The sequence below is a fragment of the Zootoca vivipara genome, chromosome 3 (genome assembly GCF_965207765.1).
Source record: "Zootoca vivipara chromosome 3, rZooViv2.hap1.1, whole genome shotgun sequence".
Classification (NCBI taxonomy): domain Eukaryota; kingdom Metazoa; phylum Chordata; class Lepidosauria; order Squamata; family Lacertidae; genus Zootoca; species Zootoca vivipara.
Window position 1 is genome coordinate 59411406 of NC_142586.1, and position 27892 is coordinate 59439297.

The window sequence follows — 27892 nt, forward strand, 5'->3', positions numbered from 1 at the left end:
TAGTAGGTATTGAAACTGTATTAATTCCGTGTTTAAACTACTGATAAGCAAGCAAAACAGTTAAATTATCAAATTCAGGCTAGAATTCTACAGATTTAATCAATTCAACCCTACAAGGGGGGAAAAAACCACCCCTTCAATTTCTATGTTATGCAGCCCACCCATAGCTGCCAAGTTTTCCCTTTTCTCACGAGGAAGCCTATTCAGCATAAGGAAATTTCCCTTTAAAAAAGGGAGAACTTGGCAGCTATGAGCCCACCCAGGGCACAGTTACAAGTTTAATTCAATGGGACTTAACGACAAATTGCTCAGCTGTGACCAAACTTGTTGAAATAGTGACAGTGTAAGTGACATAGGGTGAAGTATTAAAGCAAGGCACATAGGTAAATAGTTCAGTTGAGGCAGCTAACCTATGGTCTTCCAGATACTGTAGGACTCCAACTCCCATCAGCTCCAACCAATATGGCCAGTGGTCAAGTCTGATGCACGTTGGGAGTCCAACAACACTGAGAGGCCTGTAGGCTAGCCTACAGTAAAAAAAAAGTATAATCTCATTAACTATTTTTCATATCTCACTCTCTGTATCCAATACTTCATTAGCGAATCATAGACAACTATTCTTCCTTGTGAGAAAAGGATTGTGTTGGGGGTAAAGAAAAGAATCAGGGTCCCAGGGATACACACAATTGCTTGAAGTCAGGAGAATCTGTCCAAACAAAAATGTTTTGAAGATCATAGACTAATTAGTAGTTACTTTGGAATAAGATTTGACCCTCGCCTTATTGCTTTTCCAGCTTCTACTTCCCCAAGTATGCTTCCCCCATGCAACATTTATTCCTATATTTAGAAGTGACATTGTGGCACCTCAGACCAAACTAACACACTCAGGTGTTTGTGAGAGCACGTTGAATTAAAGTGCTGTCGTTCTTAAAGTAGGGAGTCTTAATGGATTTTCAAAACAGGTTGATGGGAGCAAACGCCATGCATTTTGTGACACTTCAGGAAAGCACTTTTTTTTGCTTTGATTTGATGAAAAAGTGGGCAAACTGAAAATGCATTGCTACCAACGGGGCTCGATGTCACAGACACAAGACACGTCCCACGATTTTGAGGAGAAAATCTCTGAAGATTTTAAAGCCGCATAATTAGGAAAAAAATATATATATGAAAGGATGGCAGTTGGGAAATAAATATAATCACATTAATACTAATCGACTCCTTCCATGTCAGCATCCAACAACTGCAGAACTGGATGACCCTGAGCAAGTTGTTTCGCCGTGTCCCCTTCATGTTTTTCTGCCGTGGGTGTGGATGCTGCTGGCTGTATGGAGATATTCTCTGTGTCTTGAGGCATGGGGAGCAATGGCTCCGGGGGACAAACTTGCAGATTACACGGTTTGTCAGACATTTCTACATTAGTGGCTCCCAGGGGTTCAGGTGCGTCCACATTAGCGGTTATTGGGAGCATTCCCTCATGATGGGTCACCATGAAAGATGCAGCCAGATCCTTCAGAATATTCTCATTAGTGGCAGGTAGCTCAGCAGCAGCCTGGCCTGCAACAGAGGAGCTCACACTAGCCTCATTTTTCAGACCATCGTCCTGTCCAGTCAGTTGTGGTGGTGGTTCTGCCTCCTCCTCTTCCTCCTCCTCCTCCTCCTCTTTCTCCTCAGGGAATTTTGCATCTTTTATTTTTTGTACAGCACATTCCTTTCATCCTGAAGAGCTCTGCACAGATTCTCCAGCCTTTGAAATTTTCACTACAAAGCACTCGTACTCCTTGGCTCGCATGGCTTTCTGCGATAGAGCAAACAAAGCGTTTGAAGGCTGCCGCGTTGACAAATGGCACAGGACAACCAGAGGGGGCAGTTTTTAACAGATCAAGCAAAAATCAGGAAGATGGTTAAAGAACGTGGCTTGGAAAGTGACCTCCCCAATCAAGAAGTGGCCTGGCCACTTCTGCAAAGTGTTTTCCTGCTGATACACAGTCTTATTTCTTGCAACTTCTGCAGGTGTTACAGTTCTCTGAGGTGGTTCTACAGGCCCTGGGGTCTTTATAATAGTTTATGTAAATCTTTGGAGCTGGCCAAATGATGCAGAAGTAAACATTTACTGACAGAATGCTGGGAGGGGGGGGGGGAGTCAAGTCAGGATGTACAAACTACACATAGCATATATACTGTTAGAGACTTTCTCTTCTGCAATGTGAAGTTCAGATAATTTAGAAGGAGTAGAATGTCATTTAAAACATCTATGTATATATATAAATATATATAATATTATATATATATATATATGTGTGTGTGTGTGTGTGTGTGTGGTGTGTGTGTGTGTGTTTTAATTCCCTGCCCGAACCATCTTGCTCAGAGAAAATGTTATAGCTTTCTCCACACCCGACATCATCTATGCAAAGAAAGGTGATACTTTATTTTTAGTTACTTCCACAGCCCAGAGGCCACAAAACAGTCAAGAAAGCACCCTGCCCATTCATTCAGGTGCTTAAGCGTCCCACATACAATAAACTACTTGCCCTCGCTTCATTTAGTAGCTGCCACTAATTAGCCAAAAACTAAATTACAATTTAATTTCCCAAAACATTCTGCAAGAAAGTGACCATCTTTTTTAAACCACTCTTAAAAACACCCACCCCAACCCTCTGCTGATATATTTAAATATGTAAAATTCCTGACACCTGCAAAACTGTTTAGGAAGACCCCAAAATTGTCGAGCTTTTGGGGGAAACCTCCCCCAAAAGAGTGATTTTAAGCTTTTGGAGCTGTTTCCCACTGCTTTTTCCATCGTGTTGCCATACATCAAGTCAGACTGAATTGATCCATCCACTGACAGGTACAAGCTCTCCAGAGTTTCAGGCAAACATGGAGATGCTGTGTATTAGACCTGAGACTGTTTCCATACAAAGCTGATGCTGTGCAACTGAACTATGGCCCCTTTATGATTGTGGATGCTCTATGAACTTTACAATGGAAGCTGTGCCAGAGAGCTCTTAAAAGGTAAAAGGTAAAGGTAAAGGGACCCTGACCATTAGGTCCAGTCGTGACCGACTCTGGGGTTGCACGCTCATCTCGCATTATTGGCCGAGGGAGCCAGCGTATAGCTTCCAGGTCATGTGGCCAGCATGACAAAGCCGCTTCTGGCAAACCAGAGCAGCACATGGAAACGCCGTTTACCTTCCCGCTGTAGCGGTTCCTATTTATCTACTTGCATTTTGACGTGCTTTCGAACTGCCAGGTTGGCAGAAGCTGGGACCGAGCAACAGGAGCTCACCCCGTCACAGGGATTCGAACCGCTGACCTTTTGACCAGCAAGCCCTAGGCTCAGTGGTTTAACCCACAGCGCCACTGGGTCCCCTAGAGAGCTCTTATTAAGAACAATTTATGAGATTGTATCATTGACGCTTAATTAATTAAAAATTGTTCAAGGAATGGTTTCTCACCTCTTCAATCATGTCCAATAAAGCTTTATTGCAGTTCTCAAATCTTGCTTTCCACGTAGCTGTATCCTTTTCCAACTTTTTCATTTTCTTGGTCATCTACAGAAGGGAAAAATCCAGTTGACATCAGGAACAAGTCAGCATTTACCGTACACATATCCCATGTGAACAAGTGCTGATCCCAACCTTGGCAATAGTCAAGGGTTCTAGTTTGACTTATGGCAGTACTGTCGTACCTTGGAAGTCGAATGGAATCCATTCTGGAAGTCTGTTCGACTTCCAAAATGTTCAGAAACCAAAGTGCGGCTTCAGATTGGCTGCAGGAAGCTCCTGCAGCCAATCGGAAGCCGTGGAAGCCCCATCAGATGTTTGGCTTCCAAAAATAGTTCACAAACCGGAACAGTCACTTCCAGGTTTGTGGCATTCAGAAGCCGATTTGTTCGGGAGCCAAGGCGTTCGAGATCCAAGGTACGACTGTAATCACTTATCATACCATGAAAATGGGAGAACATCAATTTGGGATCAGCTCACAAAAATCTCTGACTACTCTGCCCAAGTTAAAATACAATTGATGGGGGGGGGGGGAATAAAGGTCTTAGAATAAAAAATGCATAGTCAACTAGATCCCCAAGTGCTACTTGCCTGTCAGATTTACTGTTTCCTTTTCTTCAGAGATCAATTGAAAGCCCACACATCAAGGTGTGCACACAGCAATATCTCATGTATGTGGAACACATTCTTGCCTCAAAGCAGTAACAAGTCAGTGATTTCACAAAATGTTTGTTGCAAGAGCAACCCGCATCCATTATAGCACTGCCAATCCATTATAGTTCTTTTACTTTATTAGTTCTTGCTTTCAATGAATTAGTCACTTAATTCAAATGAAGAACACAAACGTTACAGCACCTTACTGGCAGTGTGGTTTTGTGGATAATTAACACAGGAAATAATTTACTGCTTGGAAATCAATCTTTAAGTGCTTTGCACAAATTACAAGCTGTCCCATGAGAGTCTGCAACAGTGTCAGCATGGAACACCTTCTTAAAAATAAAATAAAAGGGTCAGTTGTTCTGATCCATATTTATAATCGCTGAGTGAATGATAACTGGCAGAACAACTAAGTCATATGGAGCCACTGCCACAGACACTTTGGCAGTGCAAGCAGGTACTGGCAGAGGATGCAAGGCAGCTCATAAAATGCTCGACTTATGCAGCAGGAGATATCTGTGCTGCTGTTTTAGGAAGGACAGGCTGCTCAGAATGACACGCTGCAAGTAAATACCTGTGGAAAAGTTAGTATGTCAAGAAAGTTGATCTAAATCTCTTCTCCCTAGCACACTTTCCATACACAGCAGAGCATTCAAAAAGTAGTTACCCTCTCTTAAAGGTAAAGGGACCCCTGACCATTAGGTCCAGTCGTGACCGACTCTGGGGTTGCGCGCTCATCTCGCATTATTGGCTGAGGGAGCCAGCGTACAGCTTCCAGGTCATGTGGCCAGCATGACAAAGCCGCTTCTGGTGAACCAGAGCAGCACACGGAAACACAATTTTTACCTTCCCGCTGTAGCGGTGCCTATTTATCTACTTGCACTTTGATGTGCTTTCGAACTGCTAGGTGGGCAGGAGCTGGCGGGGATTCAAACTGCTGACCTTCTGGTTGGCAAGCCCTAGGCTGCTGCTGCTGCTGGACAGAGAGTACTCCGTTTTTGTTTTGTTTTTAAATTGCTTTTATTTTTTATCTATGCCATTTTAAACTGTGATTGATATTAATGCTGTATTCTTAGTTTTAGATTTTATGTTTTATATGGAAACTGTTTTCCATTTGGTTGTGTACTTTTTGATGTGTTTAATTTTTGTTTATGACTTTTGTTATGTTGGTAATTATGTAAATCTTGTCATGTGTAAGCCGCCTTGAGCATTGTTTTAACTATGGAAAGGCGGCATACAAATTGATGATGATGATGATGAAATGTCTTATTCATATTTGGGCCACTAAATGCAGTTTCTGTGCTCCAACAATATTTAATGGTGATAAGGTATACACACTTGTGTGACAGCAATGCAGGGTTAATTATTATTATTTATTAAATTTCAATACTGCCTTTCATCCAATTGTTTGAGTTTGACTCATAATGGTATGCATTGCACTTTACAGAAAAAATGTCAACGTGTTTTTAATTGATTCCATAACAGAAAAAGTCTTATATGAACCTGAAAAAAATTCAGTGGCTCCGCTACCAAAATGGCAAGCCCTCCAGAACAGATCTGAGAGACAAAATGCATTAACTGACCTTATCCATCTCTTGCTTGAAGCTGGCAAACACCTCATTGCTTTTTGTCAAGGTTTTCTGAAACTCCTCAAATCGTTCAGAATAGAGAGCAAGCTGCATTCAGAGAAAGGAAACATAAGTCAGTTCCACAAATTCTGTTCATAGTTTCACAGCCTTCAAATTACTGCAGCAAGAGAGCAAGATGAAAGACTACGATTCTTAAGAAATAATTTATGTTATACTTACAGAATATTTTAATCTATTTGGGGCAAATGATCTTTTGAGAGGAGGGTACCAAAAACTGAAAATAGGAAAAAGGCACTTGGAAGCAAAAAAACTCATATGTTATTAGGCTAAAACACCAGCATCACTCAAAGTACGAAGCTAAATAAGATGTGCTGGATGCTCTGAAGCTTGATAAGGTCAGGGAGGGACCTCTAGTGGTCAGGGCAAAAGACTTTTTGCATTTTAAAGTATAAAAGGAAGTATAGCTAATTTTTAGTTTGTTTTAAAGGGCACATTTGGAGAGGAGGAGGAGGTCAAAAATATTTTTGCATTTTCAATTAAAAATAATTACTTTTCTTTAAAAAAAATGGGGGAAAGGGTGGCTTGGAAACCACAAAAAAAATGATTGTGAGGGCTGGATTTGGCCCGTGGACTAACCACCCATTAGAAATAAAATAAATCATGAAGTGAAACGTACCTAAAGTAGCTTGCAAAAATAATAAAAAAGAGAACAAATAATTAATAGCCCCTGACATGGGAAAATGGAAGAAACCACCAAGGCCGGGGCAGGGACCACTGGGCATGCTGGCTGGGTCTGATGGGAGCTGGTGTCCAATAAAATCTGGCAGGCCATAGGTTCCCCCCTCCTGCACTAAATCAATAATTGCTGGTGTAAAGTTAAAGAGAAAATGACCCAATACAGTAAAATAATAATTCTCCTCTGACCCTGGTCATCATATGTTTTGATTCTTCCTGCCCCTTGAAATGTGACATAGATTATGGATGGATCAATGCAAATATTTCCCAAGTGCGTGCTCATCTGACCTTTGCTTGCAGAGGATATGTTTTAATGAAGCGTGAAGCGCAACCATATATTAAACTCTTCCCTGTCTTAAGTACATTCATTTCTCCCCCTTCAAATAAAGAGGCACATCATACAGTCAGCAGCTGTTCTTCACCTGGGCCTGGAGAACTGTCTCTTGCTCCTTCAGCATTTTTGCTTGTAGTTTCCACTCTGCAGCTTGGTTAAGTAGCTGTGTTTGACACAAAAAGAATAGCAGTGGAATCCTGGGACTTTTCAGTCAAAAGTCCTTACAATCCAGCATTCATCTACAGTGTACCTCAACTTACAAATGACTCGACATACGAATGTTTCGAGTTACGAACAGAGTTCCGTCCGCCATTTTGGATGCGGTTTAGATAGGATTTCTCTCCCCCCCCCCAATTGGCTTCGACTTACAAATTTTTCAACTTACACACACACACACACACACACACACACACACACACACACAGAGTGCATTTTTCCTGGGGGTACGCATACCCCTAAACATTTTGTGAATCTAAGTTTGGCCTCATTGAGGGGCAGTATTTCAATATGAGTAGGAAAATGAGAGTACCCCTAAACATTATTTTAAAGGAAAAAAAGCACCGCACACATTACTATCAGAGACAGTTCGGTCTCACTGGGCCCCGAGTCTTGGGGGCGCCACAACTATGATGTAGGACAGAAGGAAAGAGGCGGGCGGGGGCATCAAATTTTGGCAGCGCTGAAATCTGAGACCTCAAGGTCCGCCATGGTTAGCATTCTAACTTTTTAAACAACTGCTGCAAAACCTAGAGCAATGAAGCTAAGCAATATACACAAGGGCTTTTTGTGTGGCTTTCAAAATGATAGGTGGGTGTGGGTTTTTCTTACCCCCTTCACCAGAGGTAAATAAAAAATAAAAAAGGCGAGATAAAAGTAAAATCTTTTGGGAGAATTACAGGTTGGTTGTATTTAAACAAAATGCTGAATAGCCTGAGGGCCAAGTCGGGCTTCAGGATAGTCATTTATCCTGCAAACTGTCTGGGTTTTGACACTGCTTAAATATTTTATCAGCCTTCACTGTCACATATTCCATCTGGGATGCTGAAAAAGTCCAGCATAACTGATGAGGCAGAAATCATTTTTCTTAGTAATCTGTTGTGGCTCACTAAACAGTTCCCCCCCTTTCTGGTCTTATTGATGTCCTGTAGCCAATGTATTTTAAGTTATTCTTAAATATTTATTTTTAAAAACACCTAGGAGTTACCCTGCAATAAAAGAAAATGTTCAAAGCAGTGTTTTAAATTAGCATGATTTTTTTTTATAAAAAAAAATCAAAATCAAAAATGCAGCCTGAGGTAATCTTCAGAAGCCAACCTGCTTAGCCAGACACAAATATTGGTATTTTTTTATTAATAAAACATGAAGCAGAAACGAGGAAGGACTCAAAGCAGGAATCAATTTGTAAAGAATACAGTACAGTACAGTGCTATTGAATGCAGTTTACATGCATGAAGCTTGTTCTTCAGCTCTCGCCCGCTCCTAGAATTATAGAAACGTCCGAAGAATCTTGTTAAAGTTGAACTGCTCCAGGCTAGGCTTAGCACAGCCTCAGTGGGACTGCTCTGATTCCCTTCTGCCTGAACATTCCAGTCTAAACTGGCACTCTAATTAAAAGACAAGATATAGTAAATAACCCTTTCAGAGAAGAATTTCTCCAAACCTCTTATGACCACAGACAATTTTCATTGCTCTAGAAAGGCGCTCTGGCCTAATTTCAATACATGGGAATTCACAAGACATGGATAGAGGGAAGTTGCCAATTAGTTAACGGAACCTGGAGTTCATCTGCAATTTAATAAGCTGACACCACTGGTGTTGAGAGCAAATGTTGCTGCGGTTGTAGGTAGCAATGGGTCATGCAGAGCCTGTCGATCACAAGGTTGCCCCAAGAGCCTGGAACATTGAACTGTGGCGACTATCTAGCGCCTTTGAGCCTCAGAGGAAAAATACGTATTATTATAAGCAACATGGGGGGGGGGGCGACCTACAGTTTCTCTTGTCACAATGCAAGTCTGCTTTGGGGACCTAGATGAATTCAGAAGGCTAGCAAACACCCCACTCGTGAATTTATAACCTCCACTCATGTTTGAGACTGAATTTAGAACCTCAAGGTTCTGGACATAAAGTTCTACCAGGACAGAGTCACTAAACAACCAGAAGTATGATGCTGATGATAACTGGCTACCTGCTGTATCAGTGCTAGATCAAGCCCCTCTGTATGGATACTAAGCTGGTTATCTTGGGAAATTTGGGTGTATCTTGGGGCAGGGGTGTCTTTCTCTCAGCAGCTAAGAGTAGTTGCCAATTGTGTAATGATAAAATGTCTAGGGAGCTCTTGAAATTCATGATAACTAGGAAAAGGGGTGGGCATCCCTGGAAAATGTTTCCTAAGAGGTGTTTTAAGTTGTAAGGATAAGAGCATGCATTGAACATTTAAGTTTTTAATAATATGATGAACACGACTAGTTTTACAAACAGCCACTATGCCATATGAGTGAGAACGGCTTCCCCTAGGCCACAGGGAGGCAGCAGAGCTATTCCATTGTCTGATGGCGCTTGCTTTCAGCCTTTGCTTTTTGCTCTCAATTTGTCCTCTAAAAAGAAGGCTGCTCCCAGATCACCTGTTTATTGAGCAGTCATCAGGATTTCTTTGCAAAAAATGAAGCAGCGTGGAGAGGTTAGACACAGCTGGCTACTGACCATTTCCTCCGATTTGTTTGTGGGTAGGTTATAATTCCATCAGGGAGTACTCGACTGCACAGAAGCGGAGATGTTAAAGGAGTCTTGTGTTTGGTAAGCTTCATGCTTAGATAGCTATAATTTCCAAGTGCCCCAGTGCACAAAAACATAACACAGCCAGTGTAGCCTAGTGTGAAGAATGCTGGGACTGGGAAGATCTGGATTCAGAATTGTCTCTCAGTCATGGATCTCACTGGGTGCCCTCAGGCTAGTTCATGTCTTGGTCTAATAGACATCACAAGACTGAAGTAAGCAGAAGCATGGATAACAACATGTGTACCCAGAGAGCTGTAGGATATTGCTATGGCAAACAAACACAATTTCTCATGGGAGCATCAGATGCTTCAGGAAACTGTAGGCTTGTCCGCACCGGCCTCAGTCTGTCCTCAGCCCGCCTGCCTGCTCTCTTACAACCACTCCAGCGGTGAAACTGCTTGTCAGCTTCCCCTTCCTTCGCTTCAGTGTCAACTTTGTGGAACAGGGAAGAGAATGGAAGCAAAACTAGAGTTAGCTGCCTCTGTCTGCCATTGGCTCAGGCGCCCCCTACTCTTCCTCCCTGCCTTCTGCCCTACCAGGCCCAGTGGCACTGGCTTGTGTATTGCTACAGGTTATAAACCAGGGTGGATCCCACTCAGTGCTGAGACAGGAAGCCACTGGTCTCAGTTCAGACCAGGAACAACCACTTAAACATGGGAAGATGGTATTTCAGACCTGTGCTTGGCCCAAAGGGAAAAAGAAAGCTAAAGGAAAGTACTTACATATTCCTTCTCTCGCTGATGTCGCTCCTCAGCTTCTTTCATCACTTCCTGCGACTGTTCCAGCTTGGCATCCACCAGTTTCTGCTGAAGCTCCCTGTGCTTAAATATCTTATCTAGGTGCTGGAAGAAAATACATTGCAAAGCATTTTGTTTGTCGATGTAGTGATTTTCCTGCCTATAGAAATGCAATCATACCTTGGTTTAAGTACGCCTTGGTTTGAGTACTTTCAGTTTAAGTACTCTGCAGACCCATCTGGAACGGATTAATCCACTTTCCATTACTTTCAATGGGAAAGTTTGCTTCAGGTTAAGTTCGCTTCAGGTTAAGTACAGACTTCCAGAACCAATTGTGTACTTAAACCGAGGTACCACTGTAATGGATTTTTAGATTTTTAAAATTCCATATAGAATTGCAGTCCTTATGCACATTTATCTAAGGTTGGCCTAACTGAATATAGCAGGGTTAACAGTCAAGTAAACATGACATATATAAAATGTTGGGGGCCCTGCTCACTTTGCTCGCCAACTCTGCCTACCCACCACACCCTGAAGCCTCCCTACACAGCATCTTAAACCCCAAGGGTTGTGGCTGCTGAGATGATGCAGGTGGGGCTCTCTGTTTACTGACTTCTTGGGTCATTGACACTTACTGAAAGGGGAGGAGGGAGTCATGGGAGTACAGAGGTGGAGGCAATCTGATGCTCCTGCTGCCACTTACTGCATCAGCCTCCCTTCCCCCTTGGTTAGGGGCAGCAGCCAGTGATATTGGGAAAGGAATGCTCCCTTTCTCCACCTACTCAGTCCTCCTGCCTGCCTGGGCCTAGCTCACTTCCTCTGCTCGCCTCCTCACTCGCTCTTCCTGTTTGGACCGTGGGCCACTAGCTGCCAGGGTGGGAATGAAGGGCAGAAAGGCTTTCTTCCCTTCAGTCCCTGCCACCTCCTTTTGGGGCTTCTCTCAGTAGCGGCAACAAGAAGGACGTTTCTTCCCTTCATTCCACCAGTGGCAAGAATGACAACAGGAAGGTCATTGGAAGACCTGCTTGGGTTGACTGCTCTGCTCGGGGTTTCACAGGCTTCCCTCGCCCTGTTTAAACTTAACTGCACATGCGCACTCAGTCACCAGCGTGACAACAGCCAAAGGCACATATTTTATAGTAAGGTAAAGCTATTTAAAAAATTATTAATGTTTTGCGTGCAGACAATGCCAGTGGAAATGAAACCTGGTGATTTAGTTTTTAAAAACAAGGCATCTAATTTAGATATTTAAAATTTAGATTAGATGCTCTGTGTATACAAAGTATGGAGCATACTCCAATAAATACAGTGGTACCTCTACTTATGAATTTAATGCGTTCCGAACGCACATTTGTAAGTTGAAAAAATTTGTAAGTCGAATCCCATAGGAATGCATTGGGAGAAAAAATTCGTAAGTAGAAGCAACCCTATCTAAAAATTCTTAAGTAGAAAAAATCCTATCTAAACCGCATCCAAGATGGCGGACAGAGCTCCATTCGTAAGTAGAAACATTCGTAAGTAGAGGTACCACTGTAATCAAATTAATAAGCTACTAATTTGTGCTCCAAAGCTGGGCATGTAAGGGGAGGAGGATTCTTGGTTTGCATATTTCTTTAGAGATGCTTTTTGAAACTTACCTGCAATGAACGTGTGGGTGAGCATATACAATAAATAGTTATGCTGCTTTTTGCCAAAAGCTGAATGCACTTGCAAGAGGAATGAACAGAGAAGACTAGAAATTACGGCAACAGATCTGGCACAAGTTAGCCTTGTGCAGTATTTGGATGTATGGTGCCATGTTGTTCTTACCTCCTCTCTGACTTCATACTGATCTATGATACTTTTCAATTTCTCTGCCAGCTCACTGTTCTCCTGGCACAACTTCATGTTCCTTTCACTTTGCTGCTCAATCTGTCCCTGGATATCGTTCAAGGTGCCTTGGAAATGAGTAGTGATCTCCTTCCTTTTTTCCTCATCCTCTCTTGCTCGCTGAAGGGTCTCCTCCTGTAATGCAATGTTCCAATAAAAGCAAATGATATTGTTTCCCTAGGAGAAAATTACCATCCAGATTTTTGTTATTGTAGTGAATGAGTAAGAGATGCATCCTTTTGCAGGTGGGGAATTTGGGTGCCCTTCAGACAGGAATGGGAGGGCAGACAAAATAATGACTTTTGGGGGCACATACATTATTGCGCCACATTTATGATCCAGAGATTGAAATGTTTCTTGCTCTGATTTGAGGGCTTAGAATGTGCAACAGCAATTAAATAAACATTACAAACTGGTTTCCCTCCCTTGTTGTCTCTGTGTATGTAAAAAGGAAGGGGAAAGTTTTCTTAAATTTTATTTCTTTCATTGGGAGTAAGCACCACAGAACACAGTGGGATTTCTTTCCAAGGAAACATGCACAGGATTGTACCACTATGCAAGTTTCCAAGTTATGTTTTGCTGAATTTAAAATACTGATGGTTTTATTTTATGGTAAGTGTGGTAAATCTTTGAAGGCGACCTTCAGGACGAAGGTCAAAAAACGGGGTAAACATATGTGAACACATGCATAAAAGACAACATTTGTCTTCCTTTCTTCACCCTCTTTCCCCCACACACATCCCCTTTCTGATCCATGAAGTCAACTTCGTAGACACACAGCAGGGATGGAGAACTTGTGGCATTCCAGATGTTGCTGCAGTCCCAGCTACCATCATCTCTAACCAGCACAATGATGGGGATTGGAGTCGACAGCATCTAGAGGGCCACAGGTTCCCCATTCCTACCTCAGAGACTGTAGAGATATGACAAGCACCCACCCTTTGTACAGGTGTGCACTACTTATACTTTCTAGAAACAAGACAGTAAGAACTGTTCGGCAGTGGAATTTGCTGCCAAGGAGTGTGGTGGAGTCTCCTTCTTTGGAGGTCTTTAAGCAGAGGCTTGACAGCCATATGTCAGGAATGCTATGATGGTGTTTCCTGCTTGGCAGGGGGTTGGACTGGATGGCCCTTGTGGTCTCTTCCAACTCTATGATTCTATGATTCTATGTTTCTACAAAATGTTCCAGCTATATGAAAAAATTGGGTGTTTATTTATGGTGCTTTTAATCCCACCTCCAGTTGTTTTGTATAGTTTTAAAACCTTTTTAGTTGATTCTTATTCTTGGATGCAAATCACTTGGAGAGTTATATAAAAGGCAATTCACAAATTAATAAAACCACAACTCTCCACTCTCATATACGGTACTAGACCAATGGACCATCCTTGCCCTGTCACATAAATGAGGTGATAAAGCTGACAAGTTCATTCGTGGCAGATTTGGAAAAAGCAATCAATCAATCAATCAACCAATCAACCAATCAAAGAGAGGCTGGATAGTTCTGTCCTCTGGTAGGCTTCATGCTAGCAGTTTCAGCAGGAACACTTTTTAGCAAGATCTTTTGCATTTCTCAGGAAAAAGCCATAGGCTTCATTTCAACAGGCTGGTGATCTTTTGTTAAGACTCACTGTGTCTTCCAAGTTGAATGCAAGCAGTTAGAATCACTGAGTTCAGTGGAAACCACTCCCTGGAAATTTTATATAGGATTGTTCTTCCGGTGTTCCTAATAATCTGGGTACTATGGGAATGCCTGTGACTCTTCTTGGGAATATGCCTTTGAGAGCTTTCTTGATGAGCTTCTGCACTTCGAAATTTAACACTTTCACCATGGTACGCCACTATACCTGTATTTAAGGGTTCTCCTGTATTTAAGGGGTTTGGGAGTGTGTGGGTGTATCTGTTTTATTCCACTAGATTTTGTGTGTGCAGGAGCATGTGTGTATCTATGTGGGTGTATGTCTTTCAGGGATTCTCCTGTTAAGCAGCAACCCTCTCATGTTATGCAGCCTCCCTGGCCCTATTCTGGAAGCAAGGCGGAGGCACACAATTAATTTCAGTCACATTCTGCCAAAAATCAGGCAAAAGCTGACAGTAGTACATTGACCAAGAAGGCAGTAACTAACATCCCATGTCTGTAGCTGGCATTTTATTCTCAGGATTCATGGGGTTTGGGAACAAAGGATTTCCTACGAGAAACTGCTGGCTGTGTGCTGGTGGGTTGAATCTGAGCAATGAACTTGTATCACGGTGCCTGGCAGGGCTCCTGGCCATTGATATAATACTGGCAGGGTTGTGGAGCTGGGCCCTGTATTGTACTCAAGACAACAGTTGGCCAGTAGACAGGGATAGAGCTGCATGGCTCCATCTCACTTGTCAGACTTAAGATGCCACTTTAATTCAGTTTACAAGATCAAAAACAGCAGGGCAGCTGCTTATACGGTTCACTTTTGCTGCAGAACAAATGGGAGTTGTCACCAGTGTATCCTGCAAAAAATGAGTGCACTGTAGATGCCAGATAATGAGCATAAAAACATCCACTAATGAGATAGCAGCTTTGAAAAGAGCAAGGAGTTACATCTGGGCAGACCAACACAAAGAAAGATTTATTGTTACAGAAGATATAGTAACTGAATTAAGCCTAAGGTTTCTAGCAGAGTACTTTTAAACTGAAGGTAGTCCCCCTGCCGTGGTATCAGGTACCCTCAACAGACAAAAAGTACATTGAGGAAGCAGTCTTTGACTGCAACTCATTTAATCCAAAAGGTGCAAACGTGGACTGCAAAAAATGTTGCCGAGACTCCAATGCTATGCACACTTAATTGGGATGAAGTTCTATTGAATTTAGCGGCCCTTCCTTTGTAGTCAGCATACACAGGATTCAGAATGATTGCCTCCCCACTTCCGCTGCTGCAACACACTAGAAGGATTGTTGATATAATACGCTGAAGCTATATTATTTGTTTGTTTGTTCTCTAGCTGGGATTGGGAGCAGTTATCAGGCTATGCACCCATGTGCTGGCCGGCCGTTTAAAACATTACAGTGTCAGCATAGCATAAATTTATGGCATATAGGTCCCCATTGCCACTGTTTCCACATCTTCCCATTTGAACATGTGCATGTTACGTCAGAGAGACATGGGAAATACAAAAAAAACCAAACAAACCCCAAGAGGTGGGTCAAGTAAAAGGTCTTTCCCGGTGCCTAATTGGTTTATCAAAATTAAACGCATTGGCTACACTTATTAGATCCCAGTTAGCATGGAGAGACAGGCATGCAACCTTACTGAATGACTGGATATACATTCTGTGGCTTGTGTTGCAACAGATACTTGCAGAAGTGCCTCAGTGCTAAAACGCTGCTGGCAAGAAGGACACAAGTATCTAAAAAGCACTTTGGCCTGGCAGTACAAATAATTCTGTTGTTTGCTCCACTGGTGCAACCCAACTGAGCAAAGCACAAAGTGCCCACCTCAATGCCTTGCAATTTGTTTCCTTAACAGGGAGCAAAACTCTCTTCTTTCGCTCCAGGTGCAATCAAAAGCACTGTTAACATGACACTGGTTTCCAAACAATAAGGGATGGGCATCTGTGGCCTTCCAGATACTGTTGGACTATAATTCCCATCAATCCCAGGCAGCATAGCCAATGATTGAGGATGATAGAGTTGTGGTCCATCAACATCTGGAAGGTTCCCCATATCTGTCATACATAAATCAACAGGGATCCCATAATGCAATTCAGAGAGATGCTGGGTACATTTACCATATGCTCAATCTGGGCCATATCCCTATGCTTACGGTTCAGTCATTTTAGCATAAAACTGTAAATCCTGGAAACAATAGCACAGCCCAAAAATTGCAATTATGGCACATCATCATCATCAAGAACAACAACAATTTATTATTTATACCCTGCCCATCTGGCTGAGTTTCCCCAGCCACTCTGGGCGGCTCCCAATCGAGTATTAAAAACAATAACTAACTAGGAGATGGACATAAATCTGACATCAGGAATCACAAGACAGAGAAGCCAGTAGGAGAACACTTCAATCTCCCAGGACATCCAATACAGGATCTCAAAGCAGCTGTCTTATTACAAAAGAATTTCAGAAACAGACTTGTAAGAGAAGTTGCTGAATTACAATTTATCACTAAACTGAAAACTATGGAGAGACTTGGTGTTAATAGAGATATTGGATTCCTGTCTCATTACATATGCTAATCATCTGCATACTATCCCTTGCTTTTTCCTGTAGGACTAATTGCAGTTGTTAACAGTCGTCAACAGGTTTACCATACCCATTGAGTCAATCACCACCCCACCCTCCCACTATATATAAGGGTCTGGTGACTTCTATTTCAGTGTATCTGAAGAAGTGTGCATGCACACGAAAGCTTATACCAAGAACGGTAACTTAATTGTTCTCTAAGGTGCTATTGGACAATTTTATTTATTAATGTTCATATATTTTGACTGTGTCAGACCAACACAGCTACCTACTTGAATCTATAACTAGGAGATGGTCATTGTTCCTAGTGTGAGAGGTGGGAATAAGGTAAGGTTACCAGACATCCCTGTTTCCCAAGGACAGTCCCTAGATTTACAAATCAGTCCCCTGACAAAATCCATCCATTCCAACTGAAGTTGAAAAGTGTCCCTGGATTCATTGAAAAAAATCTGGTAACCTTAGAATAAGGTGCACTCCAATCAGCATGCTTGTCACTCAAAAAAACATTAATCAGGAGCACATCTACATTATACTATTGTAAAGTTGCCTGGGCAGCACAAAATGGGTTTGGAGCAATGGAAACCTACAGTTACTTTGCTTGCAAATACACAAATATGAGCAAAAACTGAGGCAGTGTGCTGCTACCAAGGTACTCAAAAAGTGGTTCTGTACTTTCAGACATTTTCCAGACTTCATCTAATTCACAGCCCTCTTTTTTCTCCATTCCAAAAACGTAAAAGCTGCCGTTTCTCCACACAGACACACTCCAAACCTGTCAGAGTTTGCCAGTTGACTCCCAAACATTGACCGCCATTGAACAACGAATCTACTGCACAAGAGAATCCTTGGCCATCAGCCACAATACATTTAAACTGATTTGAAATAGTGTCATGGTCAACTTCCGAAGACCTGAGATTCGAGAATGCTTAAAATTCCTTGCCAAAGACAGCTCCACTAAATCACAGGACTACAAATTGCCAGACTTTCTGGGTTGGGAATAAACAAGTTAGTGGGGTTGTCAGTGTGCTCTTCTCAGGCCTTGTCCACACTTCCGCTTGCCCCATGCCTAGAACGCATGGCTCTGAGCGGTTTAAGAGTGGCTTTCCCAGGGGGGAAGCAGCGGGAGAAGAGGTAGTGTGGATAAGCCCTCTGTTTTACCTTCAGGGTTTTGTTGTGTCTTTGTAGCTCTCTGCAGAGACTTTCCAGTTTGCTTCGGGCAAGTACTGCTCTGCTGTGTTCACTCTGCAACTGGTCCTTCTCCTTTGTGAGCTGTGCCTGCCTTTTCTGCAGATACTTTAGCTTCTTCTGTTCAGTACGATGTTCCTCCAACTAAAAAATAAAGGGGGGGGGGTAAAGGGAGGACAGAAACAGAAACTAATATTTATTTGAGTGGGAGTTCTGGTTTGCTGCAGGGAACCATTAAATCATCTACTTCCCATGACTGCTGGAAAACTTTTCTTGTTTTGTTTTTACAGCGAAGAGATAAAATGAGAGTTGTGCTTAATTGATTGATAAGTTGCTGGAACAACGATCCTGTTCCTAATAAACCACTTTCCCAGCAAATCAGGCCGCTAGCTGTATCGTGGTTTTTACCTTTAGAAAGCAGAACTCTTGGATGGTGGCCATGACCGGCATTTGCATCTGCCCTGGGAATGGAGGGAATTGTCCTGGCTGCCTGAGCTTGCACCTTTTAACAGCAGCTTGCTATGCAGAAATCACCAGGCAAAGCTTTTTTATAGAACTGAGATAAGCATCACCACCTACTAATGGCTGCATAGCCGGTAAAGAGGCACAAGGCTAAAATTCACTTTAAAAGTTGCAATTTTACCCATGACATCAAGTGAGACCTTTCAGCACCTTCCTTGACCTCACACATCTCAGCCCAGGCATAGATTTTGCTAAGCTGTCACCCCCCTTGGACACAACACAAGACAATGATAAAAGAAAGTGGCTGAAAAACCAAGATTTCAATAAGCATTACTTAAAGGTGGATAGCTCCAACAGAAATTGTTCCAAATTAAATAGATGATGGCCAAAGGAAATATGAGGTCAGACCAAAGTCTGGTTCCTGAAACCTGAAGCTGTAACTGTTCACTTCAGAATAGGTGGTTTGAGGTTTGTAGCTGGCCTTTTTCATTTTTAAAAAAATGATAAAGTAATTTTAACACTTGCTGAAAGGAAAACAATTATCTGACTTGTGGTCACCTCCCCCCCCCCCCGGAGAAACTGGAAGGCTTTGCATTGGTGGTGAAAGCAGGCTTTTTTTAGTCATTCCTGTCCAAGTTTATTAAAGAAGGATGGACACTTCAATACCAAATATTCTGCCATATCAACTTTTACAGTCTCCTTTAAAAACATTTTTAACCAAAATGCTGTTTCCCCTCCGACAGCCCAATTTGCTCCTGAAAAATATTCTGCAAAATGCTTTTTTAAAGTTTTGATTTTAATATCTTATGGCTTATTCCGTATCTCTCTATACTGTAGTATCAGACTCTTTGTATTATATGGTGTCTGTTGAACCAGATCACTGCTTTTTATAATGTTCTGTTTTTATAGGGGTTTTGTGCCTATTGACTGATACTTTGTTAAACTGTGACTTGTTTTTAACTTGTTTCGTTTCCCAGAAAACTCTTGGCTGTTAGTTGAGAGAGAAATGAAATGAAGTATAGCATGAAGTTACATGCTACCCCAATCTCTGAGTGGCATGAGATTCTGGGGATACCAGGTGCACTTAACAGGGTCTGTGTTTTCTTTTGGACAATGAGGCACAGCAGAGACTGTGGTGTCTTTATGATATATGGTTTATTTGCACATATATACAACCTGAGTGCAGATTGAGAGGTTCTGTAGCATCAGTTTCCAGTAAGTTTCTGTTCCTCTCACAACTGCAGCCTTGCAGCCAGCAGCAACCAGTCATGTCTCTCTCTGACCCCTAACTTCCTCCCTTCAAACTGTTCCCCCTTAGCATTTATTGTCTCTGCCTTTTCTAACTTAGGGAGAGGCCCTGCCCTTTTGATGTGCTATTGGCTCTTTATCCCCAGGCCATCCCCTCAAAGGAAATTAGGCTGACTCCATTACTTTTCAACTCCTGTTGATTTCCAAGGATTAAGAATCATCTTGGTGCTGTGGGTTAAACCACAGAGCCTAGGGCTTGCCGATCAGAAGGTCGGTGGTTCGAATCCCTGCGACAGGGTGAGCTCCCGTTGCTCGGTCCCTGCTCCTGCCAACCTAGCAGTTTGAAAGCACGTCAAAGTGCAAGTAGATAAATAGGTACCGCTCCGGCAGGAAGGCAATCGGCGTTTCCGCCTCCCTCGGCCAATAATGCGAGATGAGTGCCGCAACCCTAGAGTCGGCCACGACTGGACCTAATGGTCAGGGGTCCCTTTACCTTTTTAAGACACAACTTAGGAAGCTTGCCCAGCATAATTACGGCAACTTTCTCACATGTTAATGAAATGACTAGAAGTGTCTAGCACACAGGTGAAATACACACATGAATCTATCTTAAAACACACAGAGTCCAGCGTCCCCCTGGTTCTAACACACAAGCTCTAATTAAATTCCAACTACAGTACTAAACCAAGGCATTTAGCACTCACAAACCTCTAACAATATAATGTCTCAAAACTAACCTTGCCAAGTTGCAACCCTGATAAAGCAAGAGCAGGACATGATGGAGCTGAAGGTACGGTATGCTGGTCTATTCCTTATATATGTCCTGCTCTTTCATCCTCACCCCTCACCTCTACATGCTGCCTCAAGCAGGACCCTAACATCAGACCTTAGAGGGGTCAAATGAGAGGTCCAAGGGAAAACCATATGTATGTCTCTGTGTGTGGGAATTCTCTCTTCTTATTGCTTCAGCAGGGCTCTTAGAAGCATAATATCAGTCCCCAAGTTGTAACCCATGAACCCAACATCGCATCACATATAAGAGCACACTAATAATAATAATAATATTTATTTATAGCCCACCCTCCCCGTCCAGAGCAGGGCTCAGGGTGGCTAATACCAAATATAAATTACAATAAAATGTAATAGAAAACAACAAACAAACAAACAAACAGTTAATTAAAATATGTCTTAAAATATGTCTTAAAATACAGCTTAAAATGCAGCCTCATTTTAGTAGTAGCCCATAAATCAAGACCATAAAGGGAGAAAACATCAGATATTCACCTGAGCCACCTATCCAGGCTGGTCCTACATGGGCCAGCAAAAAAGCCAAGGAAAAATTTATATACCAAATCCCATATAAGTGGTCAGAGTGAGTCTAAGCCGAAGGCCAGGCGGAACAGCTCCGTCTTGCAGGCCCTGTGGAAAGATGTCAAATCCCGCAGGGCCCTAGTCTCTTGTGACAGAGCGTTTCACCACGTCAGGGCCAGTGCTGAAAAGGCCCTGGCCCTAGTTGAAACCAATCTAACCTCTTTGAGGCTCAGGACCTCCAAAGTGTTGTTATTTATGGACCTTAAGGCAGGAGAGGTGGTCCTGTAGGTACGAGGGTCCTAGGCCACATAGGGCTTTAAAGGTCAAAACCAGCACCTTAAACCTAACCCTGTACTCCACTGGGAGCCTGTGCAGCTGGTAAAGCACTGGATGAATGTCATCCCGCGGCAAGGACCCTGTAAGGAGCCTCGCCACAGCATTCTGCACCCGCTGGAGTTTCTGGGTCAGCTTCAAGGGCAGTCCCACGTAGAGCGCGTTACAATAATCAAGCCTGGAGGTGACCGTCAAATGGATCACTGTGGCCAGATCAAGGCGAGAAAGTGCCCTGCCTGCTGGATAAGACCAAGTCCAGGAATATGCTAAGAACATATAAAGGCATATGGTACTAAATCAGACCACTGGCCCATTTAGCTCAATAGTGGCTCTCCAGGGTTTCGGCCAGGAGCTTTCCCCAGCCCCACCTGGAGATTGAACCTGGGGTTTCCTGCCACGGTGCTATGGCCCTTCCTAATGTTCCCACAGTGGCCAACCAGGTGCCTAAAGGAAGTTCTCAAGTACGACATGAGGACAAGTTGCACCCAAGCAACTGGTATTCTGTGAATAATATATTGCCTAATTCCCTTTTATAGCTGTCCGTGCTGCTGGCCATTACTACATCTCATCCTCATTGGATGATCCTGGGCTGCATTCTATGAGAAATGGAGAAAACTTCTTTCTATCTACTTTCTTCACACCATGCATCATTTAAAACACTTATCATGTCCTTCCTCGCTTGCTAAAAGGCCCTCAGGGTTGAAACATGAGGAAAAGTTATTTCAGGACCCCTGATTTTAGCTGTCCCTTTTCTGCACTTTCACCAGCTCTACAATATTATTACACTTTAAAGTGGGCCTGTCTCTATCCTTTCTCCGTAGCTGCTATACTGACCAGTTCAGCATACTTCTTAAACAGGATCTCCAGCTTCTCTTCTGGGGTATTCAGCTTGTTCAAATGTTGCCTCAGCAGGGTAGCTTCTTTTCCTGAAGTAATTTTTAAAAAGGACATTCTCACAGAGAGCACTTCATGCAAAATACAAGAATGTGTAACAACTGGAAGCTGCATTTTGGATTGGTTTTGGCTTCTATATTCAGAAATGTTAGCAGCAGTTTGTGTGTGGAACATTTCTCTTTAGATTTCTGCCAGGTGCTTCTGAAGCAACTTTAGGTGACCTTCTTTTAAGTATGGTAGTAGCGTAGGGGTTGTCACTTGTGCTACACTGGTTACACATTACCCATGTGCTACACATGCTTTCTGGTTGGCAAATGGGCTCATGGGCTCCAAAAGGTTGGTGATCCTTTTTGCAGTGGTTCTATTTCCACATTTTTGCCAGACAGCCAGACTAATTTTTAGTATGATGTTTAGTGCAAGTTCAAGATGAATGAAACACTCACTGAAGAAGACACTTTACCAATCAAGCGGTATATAAATCCAATACAGTCATAGCTTGGTTTTCGAACAGCCTCGTTCTCGAATGTTTTGGCTCCCAAACGACTGAAACTTGGAAGTGACTGTTCTGGTTTTCGAATGTTCTTTTGGAAGCCGAATGTCTGACGGGGCTTCCGATATGGCTGCAGGAGCTTCCTGCAGCCAATCAGAAGCTGCGATTTGGTTTTCGAACGCTTTGGAAGTCGAATGGACTTCTGGACAGATTCCATTCAACTTCCAAGTTACAATTGTAATAAATAAATAAATAAATAAATAAATAAATAATAATAATAATAGCCTAAATGCTGCTTTGTATTATTGCATCCACAAAATATACAAGTCTAGGTGTGATGTACAGAATTGTACCATCAGTTAATTGCCATGTATGTGCATTATTGCGTCACATATTAAAAATAAAAAATAAAAATTGGTTTCTTGCCAGGGGCAAGAAGAAAATGTGTACTTTTGGTACCAAACAATTAAATGTTATGGAGACGACCACTGTGGCACCTTTTACAACATAGCCAATAAGTTCTGCCTTTCAGTTACACAAGGAGCTACTTGCCTAGTCCCTTCAGGATTTTCTTTTCCAGCTTCTGCTCTTTCTGGCTGCTGGATTCCTTTGATCCAGGCGCATCCCCAGAAGCTGCCTGTTCCTTCTCAGCCTCGTCATGGGCATCTTCATATTCTCCATCCTCATTATTAAAGGATTCTCCTTTCTCAGGTCTGTCTGTTGTCGCTTTAGCATTCCTCTCCTCCACCAGGCTGGCAGCTGACCCGTAGGTTTTAATAATGTCCTCCAGCTGTCGGCTCAGCTCCTCAGATATATCGCACAGCTTTATTTCAGGCTGAGAATGCGCTGCGTTCTCAGGGGACAGAGGCCTCGGAGGCGACTTTTCACTTTGTTTCTCTAAACCGTTCTCAGTAGGCAGCGCTTCAGAGCTGCTTATGGGAGGTGGTGGTTGCTGGTCAGGCTGAGGGCCAGCTCCATTTTGGTCATGCTCCATTCTTGGGATATCACCTGGGTGTGAGACAAAGTTAGGCTTTTATCTACACCAGCAATCAAAAATAGAGTAGAAACTGCCAAAGAAGGCCATGCCTGTTGGTAGTAGTAAAGACTGTATTTTGCACAAGCTTAATTGGCATCTTAGACATCCTAAATATTTATTTAGCCCTTTTATGTATCTTCCTTCCACATACATTCAAACAGTTTTGCCATTCACTGCAGCCCTCTGGAAAAGCTGTAGGTTTTGTGCATTTGTCCCAATTAATGGCGATTAATCAGAAGCTACTTGGCCAAAGTCTTTCTTTTAGCACCAATAGATTTATCTAAACAAGATTCATTCGTCATAGTCATTGTATTCATTGTTTCGTTTCAGCTTTGCCTAAAGGCTTTTCAGAGGACTGTTTCATTTTACAAGAAATGGGAAGCTGAAAAGAGTAATTTCCTTAATCAAGAAATCACAACATTTTGTTGCAGAAAAAAGAGAGAAATTTTCCTTCAGCCAGCACATTTATTCTTATTACAGCTAATTCTCTATGTTCTGGCGTAGCCAAACTTTCCATAGTTCAACAAGAAAAAAGGATGAAGAGGAATTTCACACCTTAAGATTTTTTTAAATTGTCTCATTCTTTTTTCCTGAGATATATTTTTGTTACATCATATATGAAAGTAATCACCTCTTTCCTTTTGGCACTTCCAACGTATGGGGGGGATAATTTTTATTTATATATTTTGTATTTGAACCAGGGTGGTAAAGGAATTTCCTCTTATTCCCATATTTAAGGAGAACCAATATGCCTTTTACCACAGAATATCCTAGGTAACCAGTGGTATGTTTTCTCCAATAGTTTGAGCCCATTTTGTCATCTAGTCTTTTATTTGCTCTGGTTCTGTGTCATCTGCATTAAGCAGGCGATGTATTTTTGCAGACATATGTTTCTTGATCTTCATAATTACTGTGGTTCAAATTCTGTCACATGTCTTGTCTGCCAATTTGATCCAACGTATTACTGTATGCATGATCTAACTTGAAAGTACTCAAACCAAGGGGAATTTCTTCCCAGTAATTTGCTGTGAATTGCTATGTAAGAAATCATTTCCCATTAGTAAACCAAACCCTTTATCCCCAAAAGATTATTTTTTTGCAGAACAAAAAGCCATGCCCCATTATTTTGCCCAGTGTTGACTCAATCTCTTTTTAGCACACGTTAGTATAAAAAAACACCTCTTTGATTTACTGTGGCAATTTTATCTTTGACAGAGGGCATCATCAAGAAACTGCTGGTAGAAAATCACAGACTTTGTGATTGGAACATAAGGAAGGAGAAACTGGGATCAACATATCATAGTTTGGCTCCCAGTATGTTTCCGAGCACAGTTCAAAGTGTTGGTGCTGACCTTTAAAGCCCTAAATGGCCTCGGTCCAGTATACCTGAAGGAGTGTCTCCACCCCCATCGTTCTGCCTGGACACTGAGGTCCAGTACCGAGGGCCTTCTGGCAGTTCCCTCATTGCGAGAAGCCAGGTTACAAGGAACCAGGCAGAGGGCCTTCTCGGTGGTGGCGCTCACCCTGTGGAACGCCCTCCCATCAGATGTCAAAGAGAAAAACAGCTACCAGATTTTTAGAAGACATCTGAAGGCAGCCCTGTTTAGGGAGGCTTTTAATGTTTAATAGATTGTTTTATTTCATTTTTCTGTTGGAAGCTGCCCAGAGTGGCTGGGGGAAACCCAGGCAGATGGGCGGGGTATAAATAATAAAAAATTATTTTTTATTTATTTATTTTTTATTATTATTATTATTATTATTATTATTATTATTATTATTATAGAGCAGCTTTCCCCAATCTTCTTGTTAGACTACAACTCCCATTATTCTCAACTATTTGCAATACTGCCTTGAGTTGATGGGACATGTAACCCAAAACATCTAGAGGGCACCAGGCTTTCGGTATAGTGGGCACAAGTCTTTAAGAAGACAGTCCGCCATGTGCTACAACAGATGCAAATACCAAGCAGCCTCCGAGGGCAGCTCAATGCAGAAGAAGAATCCTCATATTGTTATTTAGTCTCAGGATCAATGGTGGCTGTCAGGGCTGAAGCTGAAATAAAAGGCTGCAGGCTCCTTGCTAAGTGGTGGGCCCATGTAGGGCCCATGCAAACAATAAATAAATAAAAATGCCATTTTAGACACGATAGACTGCAAAACTGCTACCCACCCCAGTCATGGGCATAATCTCCGTATCTGCCTCAAGACCTGCTGACCATTCACAGTTAGTTAGTAGACAAAGACAGAGTTTTGTAATCAAGAAGTAAAGTAGCAAGCTAGAGAGAGAGTCAGAGCAATGTTTGAGAGTGATGCTTGATTTCTGTTTGAATCCAAGGCTTGAGCTATGGGAGAAACAAGACCCCTTTGGGGTGTTAATGCTGTGAACGCCTCCATCGTAGGCTCAGGTTGTATAAATGTGTAAATAAACCATATATCCTAAAGACACCACAGTCTGCCCTGTGCCTCATTTCCAAAAGGAACTCTGGGTATGCGTCTGGAATCCCTGGAATCTCATGCTGCTCAGAGATTGGGATAGCATGCAAGAATATATCGCTTTTGTGGCAGAAAGGAAACTGATTTAGTTTATAAAATAAGCAAGCCATGTGCAGCGTTAATCTAGGCACCTATGTCCACTTGCTAACCACAGCTTGATAGTAGTGTATCCCATACACAGGTATACTGATGTGGAAAGAGCACACTTATACAGGGGGAAGCCCTGTGCTGTTAACCTGTGTTGACCCACTTCAGGAGGTTGGGGCTGAACCCAATTTGTTTACCACTAAAAACACAGCAGTTCTCTGACACATTCCTTTCCAATGGTCTTCTTGTTAACAGTCGGAGCAAAGGTTTTCTCCCTTTCTAAGAGGGAGCTCCCTTTCTAAGCTTCTCTCAGCAATTCATTACGCTTGGCACTCGTGTTAAAATAGATTCTGATCAACCAACAAAAAGCAAGCTGCCTTAAAAAAATGTGTTTTGGTTCTTCCTCTTTATTGTAGGGATGAATTACAGAAAGTGCCACTTTCCTTGTCACAAGGTCTTTTTCTCCGAGTAGAGGAGTTCAAAAGTTTGCAGGACTTGCCTATTTTTAGCTTCCCGCCCCCCTCCCCTCAAATCCAACAGAAAGACACATGGCACCTGCTCTGAAGTCATAAGTTATTTTAAGCCCGTCTAAAAAAAGGATGACAGTGATGATCCTAGATAACTGCCTTTATTCCTCACATTCACCCAACAAATAAAGAATTCTACCATGCCAGCTCACCATAGGTATATTTCACAGCCCAAATCCTATGTGCTTGGAAACAAGTCCCACTACGTTCTGTGGGAATTACTCCCTAAGTAAGCAGGTAGAGGCTTACACTGCCAGCCGCTGAGTGCAGATTATTTAAAAGTTAAGCATCGCAGAGAAAAGCAAGCAGTGCGCATCTGTTATTGTTTGTTATCGAAAGCTAAATAACAACACCTGTCAAGTGTCCAGTGTTGCTTTTGTTGCATGGTTCCTCTGTATACAGAATTATAGTTGTGCAATTTCTGTAAGGCTTTAAGCACTGTAGTTTGTCAAAACGGACCTCGGAAAGGCACTCTGATGCACAATGAATTCACAGAGATGTGAAATCCATAGTGCCAGAGTTTCAAAATAGTCCCCAAGCCAAAACTGGTCTAGAAACACATATAGGTTGCTCTGCTTTGTGCTTAAATCTTAACCACCATTATTTATTTTTGCAACAAAAACACAAGAGTTTCCTCATACCGCACAGTCTTAGCCTAATCCTGGTTTAAATTTCCCTCCTCCAAAAACATCAACTTCACATTGGTCTCCTTCACTGGAAGCTCCGGGGTTTACCTTACAATGCAATCCTATACAGTATGTGACTACTCAAATGTAAGGCCCACTGAATTGAGTGGGGCTTATTCCCAGGTTAGTGGATACGGGCTTGCAGCTGTAGTTTCTTTCCCCCATAGTCGCAATCACACAGTCACACTATTTAAAGCTCGTGCACCAAAATATTGTTTAAAAACTTCCATAGTTGTCTCTCAACCATGCTGCCAGCTAGCGACTTTGTCACACTTACCTGGGGAGAGAAAAAGGAGCAGAAGAGAAGAAGATGGCAGGAGGAGCCCCAAAAGAACGACAAGAGAGGAAGAACCAACAGCAATAGGAAACTTTCCCTCTGTTCCTGCCACAGAGGGCTGGAGGAGTGGATGACACAGCAGGCAAGAATACTCCTCTCCAGAGTTTGGCTGCAAGCTCCCAAGACCAAATGCCAAATAGAACAGAGCTCTTGGGCCTTTAACAGCTGTGTGGAATGATGAAGGAATTTCAGCAGGTGCAGCTCAACACACAGGCAGGGAAAAGTTGCACTCTGCACACACCGTACATTTAAAGCATGCTCCCATGCTCCCAAGAATTGTGAGGACTGCCTTCTTCCCGGCAACCAAGGGAGAAGCCCCTTGTCCTCCGCTTGCCCTTTCTCCAGAATGCTGTTTCCAAATGGCAGCAGGAAGTTAAG

At 42.5% G+C, this 27892-nt stretch overlaps 1 protein-coding gene across 1 annotated transcript; it reads right to left on the reverse strand.

The window, feature by feature from the left end:
- TXLNB (taxilin beta) lies at positions 1-27881 on the reverse strand. Its single transcript, XM_035108860.3, is given in 12 exon segments — positions 1-1689; positions 1692-1749; positions 1751-1795; positions 3453-3548; positions 5741-5833; positions 6904-6978; positions 10313-10432; positions 12137-12331; positions 17584-17754; positions 21799-21890; positions 22901-23356; positions 27455-27881. Coding segments are annotated over 11 exon segments (1869 nt in total). The 5' UTR covers positions 23343-23356; positions 27455-27881; the 3' UTR covers positions 1-1207.
- Positions 27882-27892: the final 11 nt, after the last annotated feature.